This window comes from Nicotiana tabacum, chromosome 13, assembly GCF_000715075.1.
Source record: "Nicotiana tabacum cultivar K326 chromosome 13, ASM71507v2, whole genome shotgun sequence".
In the NCBI taxonomy this organism is placed as follows: domain Eukaryota; kingdom Viridiplantae; phylum Streptophyta; class Magnoliopsida; order Solanales; family Solanaceae; genus Nicotiana; species Nicotiana tabacum.
Window position 1 is genome coordinate 124428929 of NC_134092.1, and position 9750 is coordinate 124438678.

Sequence of the window (9750 nt, forward strand, 5' to 3'; positions counted from 1 at the left end):
GATTTTTTTTTTATTTCACGACGCGAACTAGACTCTCTTATTTAGATTAAAGAAATTCTATCCATCCTATCATAACACACATTAATATTTGCTTCATTTTATTGAAAAAGTTGTAGAATTCTTTGACTATAAATTGGTAAACGACACTTGTATTTGGTGATTATTCGTTGACAATCTAGAAGATAATGATAGTTATCTATTTATTTCTCGTGGTCTTTTATAGGTTGCTTCTGGGACTTTAATTTCTTTGAAATGTGTTATGCTTCTTTCGACGTGTCTCTTTTTCTTCAAAAATCTATGCTATTCAAATTCTTTAAAATCCAAAAGGATTTAAAAAGAATGAATAAAATTTCTTTTTCTTCAAAATCTATACGATTCAAATTATTTTTTATTTTAAAAAAGAAAAATTAATACTATTAGGGGCCATTTGGTTGGTGACATAAGGAATTTCAATTTCGGGATAAAATGCGGGTTTATTTTATCCCGCATTTGGAAATGGGTAGTTATTAGTTTCAATAACCATTTTGTACTAAAATGGTGGGATTAACTATTCCAAATATAAAGTGGGATAGCTAACCCCTTAAGGAATGTAGAGAAATGTTAAATTTCTTGTCATTAATATTTAGGAAATAATAAGTATTCTGCAACGTGAATTCTGATTAAACTTTTTGATGAATTTCAGATATTTATTTAATGGTTAAAAACAGATATAAATTCGAACTTCATAATAATAGGTTCACAAATGCAAGTCATAATTCCTGGAGAAAAGGCAAAACACTTGTCATTATTATAGATATACGAGGTGCATTCTATTTATCCAGAAAATGGCCCCATTTTCCTGTTCTTTTCCACCTTGTTTCTTACGTATACTCCATTTTTCACGTTGTTTATATATTTCTTGCCAAAGTAAAACTTGATATAACAATAAATTTTGTCAACAAACTTTGACAATTCCCTCAATTTATTAGCTTTTCCTTTATCTGGTACACGTGTGACTATAAATGGTCTTTGTTTTTATTAATGATATGATATATATTGCTAAAATGAGTTCGTACAATCACCCAAGACGGTAACGGAATAAATATAATTTTTTTAATCCTTAAGTCTTAAATTTCGATTTAAGATATGAAATAAAGAACACTTCCTCGTTTAATGAGCATGTTGAGAATCCAAATTAGGCGTACATATTTACCCACCCTAAGTTTTTACATCTAATTAAATAATTAACCTTAAAAATTAATAAATCAAAATGAAAGTACATATATATCACTTGACAATGATTAGGTATTAAAAAGTGCTTCCTCCATCTCTGATCATTTGTCATTATTTTTATAAAAATAATTATATCAAATTATTTATTATTTTAAAAGTTCATGACAAAATTAATTTCCTTTTATTTTATCATTAATAGTAATTGTTCATGAAGACGGAGATACCACATAAATAAAGTAAATATTCAATACAGAGAGATTATATATCTTAGGACATAAATATAGATAAAATAGTTCAAAACTCCTAATAGTATTTTTTTCAAGAGGCATGTAAAAGAAAAATACGACAGATAATTTGAGATGAAAAGCATATATGTCTCACTTTCATTGATTTGATGTAAAGCATCCTAATAAATGATTTGTCTAGAATGAGAACAATTAAGGGTTCGTTTGATAGAAGGGATAAGAGATAATTAATCTCGAGATTAAATTTGAGATGACTTTAACTCACGTTTTATTAGAATAAAATCGTGATATAAATAATCTCGGGATTAGTTATCCTAGGATCGTAGTATTTTTTTTAAAATCTCCATGGGAGGGTGTGATAACTAATCTCGAAATAATTAATCACGAGATAACTTGTTTCTTAACCAAACAACCATATGGAAAGAAGTTATCTTAGGTTATCCCGAGATTAATTATCCCCAAATTAGTTATTCTACCTTTCTATGAAAATAAAATAACAGTACAATCCCGAAATAACTTTTAATCTCGAAATTAATTATATTTTAATTTTCTCTCAATCAAACATGATATAAACTTTTCGAATTAATTATTACTTATGGTTCATACCAAACCAGCCTAAATGTGTACGTTAAAATTCAGCTGACTAGAATAGTAGTAATACAATTAAAATGGTCCCCACACCCTTAGATTTTCCATTATTACACATATCTACACACTTCTTTCAATCAAATACCAGTAGGTCCACCAAACTTTTCTACAAATATATAAAAAGCCCCCCTCCCCTGCCACGAACCATTCACTTCAACTACCACCACCTCCACCTAACTAACCGTCGTTGTTCGGAGCTCCGACTGAGCATCAAATGTTCAAACAATACTGCTGTTGTCTCTTTCCGGGTCGGAGCTCCGACTTCGTCAATGATGTTGTTGCTGATAGGGACCCTGTATTGTTGGTTTCGGGTCTTGCCGGGTCCATTCTCCATTCAAAGAGTAAGAAACTGGGCGGTTTTGAAACCCGGGTTTGGGTCCGACTTCTCCTTGCTGAACTTGAGTTTAAGAATAAGTTATGGTCCATTTACAATCCTAAAACAGGTAGTAATAACATTTCTTTAGTATTATTTGGCGGAATTATCAATGAAAATGCTTTTATTGAATACGCAATGAGGTCATTTATTAGGTGACTACATGTTAATCTCTTGATAAGTAGTTATAAATTAGTAAAAAGGCAGCCCGCTATGCGCGCCAGACACAAGGGTCTGTTTCCACGGCTCGAACCCGTAACCTCCTGGTCATATGTCAGCAACTTAGTTATTAATTAGTATACGGTAAAAATGTTAAATAATTGCTATCACAGGTTAAAGTTTATTGATAGTGTTAAGGAATTTTTACACTGCTAGTGCCGTTTAGTTTAAATGGGAACTAGAGTTTAAGTTATATGCACTTACGGAGTAAGCATTTTTTTTTTTACATAATCAGGTTACTTATTAGGTAATTACATGTAGATCTATTGACTAAGTAAGCTTTTTTCTTGTAATATTCAGGGTATACAGAGTCATTGGATGACAACACAGAGATAGTAGTGCCTCAAGATGATTATGGGCTATATGCAATTGATATTTTGGATCCTTCTATGGTATGTTTTTGCATCATCAAGTGGTCACAAGTGTATGTATAGGTCCTATGTGCATTAGTATCATGTTTCTTCAATAATTTTGTTGTTTGTAGTTTTGCTAGGTACAAATTTTTATGGGGAGGTGATGTAATCAGTAATCTTGAAAAGTCATAGCACCTTTATATATATAGAAGCTAATAATACCTGAGTTTAGAAGCTAAATAGTTACTTGAGGGTATCTTTTTTAAAAAATAATTACTTGAGTATAAGTACACTTAAGTGGTAGGTAAAATGTTTTGTTCCGAAGGAAAAAAAAAGTGATAAGTGGAACATGAAATATGTGTTTCATCTATCAAAAAGATATTACCAGTTAGTTTCATCTATTATACTCTACATGTCCTGCGAAAAATAAATGTATGATTCGTCTTTTGTTTCTTTTCCTTTCCTGAAGTACTTTTCTCTAATGAGATCATGATCTCTTCTAATTGTGTTTGATTTCCAGATGGTGAAGTGTGTACACTTGACCGGTGTATACCATTTTCATGATATGATTGATATGCTGGTCAAATGTGGATATAAAAAAGGAACCACATTGTTCGGTTTTGGTTACGACTTCCGCCAAAGCAATAGGTATTATTTTAACCGGTGAAATTTCCACTGCCCTTATGCCATATCGCATTGTATTATAGCTTATTATTTGAAAAGCCAGTTGATTGTGATGATAGCAAACAGGAACAGCTCAGTTCTATTTAGGCTTATTTGATTCTTCTGGTGAAACTATTTTCGCACTTAGGGATTTGGTTAGCATATGGTTGCAGGATTGACAAGGCAATGAATGACCTGAAAGCAAAGCTAGAGACAGCTTATAAAGCTTCTGGGGGAAGAAAAGTCGATATTATTTCGCATTCCATGGGTGGATTGTTAATCAAATGTTTCATTTCTCTTTATAGTGATGTAAGTCCAATTGCTTTAGACTCATTCATTTGCAAATCATCTATGCTATTTAATCAAGCTATATTAATCAAAAGAAGATAAAGTCGTGTCCTAAGTGGAGAGAACAAGGGATTGGTCTGTTGTTCCCGTTGGTCAACTATGTGTCTCCTATTTAAGATAATGTATTCCTATTTGTTCTGCTCATGTATCTTTTCTGTTTTGCTTTTCTTTCTCCTTAATTCCTGCCTAGCTTCTTGATTTAGATTTGTCACTCTTCCTTGAGTGGCATCGCTAAATGCAAACAGTTGCCTTTCAGGTATTTTCCAAGTATGTGAATAAGTGGATTACCATTGCCACTCCTTTTCAAGGTAACTTTGCTTTCTCTCTTTGCAGCTTTTTGCAGATGATGTCTTTTTTGAATTGCTAGGATACGAGCTAAGATATCCTTATCAATCAGGGGATGCATAGATAATACAGATAGTGAGATAAATTTGATTGTCATATTTGAGCACCTCCACCTTCCAAAAAAGAAAAAAAGAAGAAGTGTGTAACTAGAGAAGGTCATGGAAGCATCAGAAACTTAGCTTTTGGTGGGGGAGGTACCAATTACAAAAGTATAAGGAAGAACCAATAACTAATTGAAAAATAATTGCAAAGAATACAACCAAATCCATAGCTTCCAAATCTTTATTTATATATTCAGTAATTAAAAGAAGTGAGAAAAAAGAAGATGCACAACTTCTTTTGAAGATTACTCAAAATGTATGCCAATAAGATAATTTCTGCAAAAAAAATGGTAATCAGTATATTTTAAGTAGCAGGTCCTGACTAAAAGGAATACGCATAGAGCGGAATATTATATAGAATTGTATAAAATCTGAGTTGACCATTTGCTATTATAGTCCTGCTTAGTCGAAAGACCAGGCGAACAGTATAAAGTTCTGAAATATAGGAAGAGGAGGAGGAAACAGGAAGAGTGGTATATAAAAGATATTATAAACCATTAATTTCCTAAAGTAGAAATACTGAATCTTTAAGAATCATTGTTAAAGGAAAAATTGTTTGCAAATAGTAATGCTTATAAATGGAGGGAAGGGAAGGTTGTAACTTTTTTTCTTCCAGATTTCTAGTGAAACGTATTAGGATTCACCTTCTATTTGTAGGGTCCCAATGTATGAGTGGCGAGGGAGAGTCCATGGTCCTGCCAGCGCTCCTGCCCTACAACAACTAAAAAGAAGAAAGAAAAAGAAACTTAATTGTGCCCCCCCCCCCCCCGAGGGTGGGGGGGTGGAGGTGGGAGATGGAGCTTCATGAAGAAACAATATTCCTGTGAAATTGGTTTCGAAAGAGTCTTTACCATGGCTAGAGTTCATGCTCCTTAAGAAATGCCCCTGGACCTCGAGGCTGCTAGTTACAAGTGTGCAGAGTACTGATTGTTCATCTCTTGTAAATAGGTGCACCTGGATGCATTAATGATTCTCTCTTAACTGGGGTGCAGTTCGTTGATGGATTTGAAAGCAACTTTTTCGTGTCAAGGTGGACAATGCATCAATTGGTGAGCTCTCTTGGTCAAGGACTTTTGCAAGAGCTCCCGTTAATAGCATTTGTAGGAAATAAAGCTTAATTTTATTAATAGCTCCGTATCCGTTACTTGGCTGGCAAATATGCCTTGATGATGAATTTAATCTACGTGCTTCCTTATTTACTGAAGATTAGACTGTTTCAACAAATTAAGCTAGTAAATAGAGATTACGCTCGAGTATGTCTAACTTCATATGCTCAATTTTCATTTTTATATTATTTAATCATATCTTCAATGGCCCTAGGTAGTTAGTAGATGTATCAGAAGTAAGACTTTCCGAAACTGTATGTTTGAAGTGTATTGATAGGCTTTGCCAAAAGACTTTGAACCTTACTTTTTCATCTCTTAAACCATGGTATCTACAAAATTGAGTTAAACTGGAAATGTCATTTGATTGCGGGACGACTGTTCGTTCACCTGGTAGTTCTTGTATTTTATTTTTTGTGATACTCAATGGATTCACTGATACGGTCTCCATCAATACTGCAAATAATTGTTTGTTCGTCAATCTTGTCCTTTTTAATCTTTTGCAAGTTGGTTGAGTGCCCATCAATCTACGAGATGTTGCCCAATCCCGACTTCAAGTGGGCAAAGCAACCTGAGATTTTGGTGTGGAGGAAAAAATCTAAGGAGGGGGAGACAGTGGTTGAACTAGAATGTTATGGCGCTAGTACAAGTGTGACTCTCTTTCAAGAAGCATTGAAGAGTAATGAGGTATATCTCCAAGCTATCTTTAGCCACTAGAATTTTTAACTTTATATTACAAGTTCTTAAGTTTCATGCTTCTGCATCTCTCCAACTCGCCAATTAGCTATTAAAATGAGAAGGCTTGTTTGCTTGCTGAGAAAGCATTTCGATCTCATGCATGTCTGAACTAGTCAAAGCTTAAAGTAATGAGGCTTTGGTAAAATATGTGTAACATTTTTCCAGAGGAGCCTCCCCAGTGATGCTGAAAAATGTCACTTCGACCAATTGTATTTTTAAGTGGATAAATTTAATCCAACCAAAAGCAAGGGTGCAACTGCTGTATGCTCACTTTATTTATAACAAGCCAGAACATGATGTTCATATCTGTGCTGTTTGTATAACACATCAAATGACCATGACCTTTTCCTTATCTTCCTTCTATCAAAAATTCACTGAGCTCACTTTTATGAGACAAAGGCTAGCAGGGCTTAGAGGTTAGATTAAACTTGACTTACATTTGTCTTATTTGTCATGTTAGAGGGCAAGATGAAAATTGTTCTATTCAGTTCTCTGTAAAACATTTTTTTTTTTTTGCACCAATTTAAAGAATCATAACATCGTCTATGCAGTTGAAATTTTAGAACTTGTGGGTGATGTACCTCTTCGGATGTGTAGCAACTATTGAAGGATGGCCAAAAATAAATCGTATGTCTCATACATAAGAATATAAGATAGAGGGAGAATTTGTTATTATTATTGGTTTTGCATGATATTGCTTACAACCTGCTTCTCTTATGCATCTTTCTATGACTAGAAGCCAGTGTTTGTAGCAAGTGATTTTTTTTATGCCCCGAATTGCAGCTCAACTTAAATGGGAAAACAGTGGCTCTACCTTTCAACTTATCAATTCTTGATTGGGCAGCTAGTACTCGCAAAATTTTAAACACTGCTCAATTACCGCAAGGAATTCCTTTTTATAGCATCTACGGGACATCTTTTGATACACCTTTTGATGTTTGGTATGTAACTTACATCTTATCATACAACAAGACAAGGTAGTTCATAACTGGTTCGTTTTTGTCTGAGGTTATGCACTATTCAATGTGTACGTGTTTCTTTTGTAGTTACGGTTCAAAGGCTTCACCAATTGAGGACCTAACGAATGTCTGCCATACAATGGTAACTAACTTTTTCTTTTTCCTTGCAAGTACAAGTGATATTATGACATTCTAACTCTTTTTTTAAAAAAAACTGGTAACTTTTATGACATTCTAATTCTTCTGCATTTTTTTTCTGGGTTTGTGGTTTTATTATCAGGGAAGATTCTTTTGCCTTGTGTTCTTATTGGTGTAGGTAGAAACCTTGTGTCTCCAAAAAAGGTTTTAGAGTTAGTAGTGATATAACCTGTGGGGTTAAGGCTCCAAATAGCTTGGCTCCCCTTCTGGCTAAAGTTCAACTCAGACTTAAGGATTTCTTGGGTAATGTTATCTGAGATATAAAGCCGTTATGATCAACTCTTTAACTAAGTTATTAGTATGATATATTAGACTGGTTTATAGTCAGCTTAACTAAGGTCGCATTCCTGACTAGTTATTCCACCAAATGGAGCTAAGAGGCGGGTTAATTTCTGGCAAATATGATATGAATCTCGTGTTTGTTTTCTATAAGTTTTCTCCAGGTATGGAATTTAGTCAATTGACCATTGGTTAATCTTCTTGTAAACTTTGATCCTTATCTTGTGTCTGGTTTCGACGAGTCTGCTCTCCAGGTATGGAATTGACTATTTCCCAAAACTTGGATGAGTCTTAGATAGCACTTCCCTTTTGTGAATGACCCCATACAGAATCTTTCCTTCAAAGGTTTCACCAAATTTTACTTCCCAAAGCCATTCAAATATCCTCCAAAGATATAAATCCCACAGCTTGAGGGATGATAGTACGTTTTGTTCCAGAAGCATCAGTAATGCATGTGATTTTTGTTGTGGTCACTTGGGGGAATTTATAAACGACCTTTTCAATCTTATTTAGGGTGCTTTAATGGAGTGGGTAACGACTAAGGTGTGAAGTGTGCGTGGGGATGAAATTCGTTCTGTATTTAGAGATTTACATGTCTTTATTGTTATATAATGCTTCCTGAAGCTTTTCTACTTACTATTACCTATTCCTGTTTGTGATATAGCCGCAATACTCCTACGTGGACGGTGATGGAACTGTTCCAGCTGAATCAGCAAAGGTGTTATTCTTCACTTCTCTACTTTGTTTCTTACTCTTCTTATATATTATAAAGACTAATGGTATCTTGGCACGTATAAGTAAGAATCTGATTTTAATGAGTAAGAAAAAGAAAAACAGATAGCAGTATTAATTTTCTGCGGTGACATCAGTTTTAGTTTTCCTACAGGAAAACCTGGATATTAAGTAAAATGACAGCTTGTCTATACTATGGTCGACTTCGTGACTATGAAACATTGGATAGGTGCTTGACAAATGCTCAGTATCTTGGTTGATTGTTGACCCTCTGCTGATAACTTTGCAGGCTGATAATTTTGAAGCAGTGGAGAGAGTAGGAGTTCAAGGTGGTCACAGGGAACTACTAAGAGATGAGAAAGTTTTCCAGCTTCTCAAGAAGTGGCTTGGCGTCACCGATAAAAAGAAGGCACATTCCAGGTCCTCCAGGGTAGTGGACCTTTATCCAGGTCAAAAGTTGTAAACATTTGTTCTGCTCATTCTTAGAGCACGTTTCTGATCTCTCTCTCGCTTTATTAGTCGTAGTTATAAGTATATACGCGTGTACATTCTTCGAGAATGTTGAAGTTAGCTTCTACATGAATCATCGTATGTTAGTGTCAATATGTATTAGGCACTCCAGGATATTAGAAAATCAGTCCAAAACTTGCTGTAAGAACAATGTTTATCGTGTATATACACGAGAATCCAGAGGTTTTATCTTTTGTTTTCTTTACTCCTTTTTAGCTATTCTTGATTTGTAGAATTAAGAAATGTTTTCTTGGTTTTACCTATAGTTTTGTAGAGTTAAAAAATGTAAAATCTTGAATGATCTTGCTTTAATCTTCCTTGTTGCAGTTATGTCCAGGTTCAAATTCTTGTTCATTTATTCATTTCTTTGGAGGTGCTGAAGGCATTTCGTTACTTTTTCTTACCTCTAATAGTAATCTACTCAGCAATTCATTTATACCAAACAGTTTAAAGACAAGAACTGTTCTTTATTGAAATCATCCTTATCAATCTCATCTAAATTGCTATATCTTTGGACAGACTAATTCATAGCCAAGTAATATTTCTACAATTTTAAATAAATACAAAATCAAAATAGAATACTCAATCATGAATAAATACCGGCAAAATACCCTCTCCTATGTATATAATGTAAACAAAAAAGTCTATGTAGCTAAAATAGTAGTAAATAAATAAATAAAAAGAAAAAAAGAAAGGAGCAATAGCATATGTCTAACTTATTATT

At 33.9% G+C, this 9750-nt stretch overlaps 1 protein-coding gene across 1 annotated transcript; it reads left to right on the forward strand.

Moving 5' to 3' along the window:
* The first annotated feature begins 2216 nt into the window (after window positions 1-2216).
* Window positions 2217-9217, forward strand: LOC107777141 (phospholipase A(1) LCAT3-like). The gene is made up of 11 exons (XM_075228469.1): window positions 2217-2548; window positions 2998-3089; window positions 3571-3698; window positions 3887-4022; window positions 4318-4369; window positions 5456-5556; window positions 6118-6297; window positions 7132-7289; window positions 7395-7449; window positions 8449-8502; window positions 8806-9217. The coding sequence occupies exons 1-11, from the start codon at window positions 2320-2322 to the stop codon at window positions 8977-8979; spliced, it is 1359 nt and encodes a 452-aa protein (XP_075084570.1). The 5' UTR covers window positions 2217-2319; the 3' UTR covers window positions 8980-9217.
* The last annotated feature ends 533 nt before the right edge of the window (window positions 9218-9750 follow it).

Bases quoted from the DNA above. Each gene is read 5' to 3' on its own strand.
- LOC107777141 (XM_075228469.1), top strand. From the start codon at position 2,320: ATGTTCAAACAATACTGCTGTTGTCTCTTTCCGGGTCGGAGCTCCGAC. The intron at 4,023-4,317 runs GTAAGTCCAATT...GTTGCCTTTCAG, and splicing joins TCATTTCTCTTTATAGTGAT to GTATTTTCCAAGTATGTGAA. The intron at 7,450-8,448 runs GTAACTAACTTT...TTTGTGATATAG, and splicing joins CGAATGTCTGCCATACAATG to CCGCAATACTCCTACGTGGA.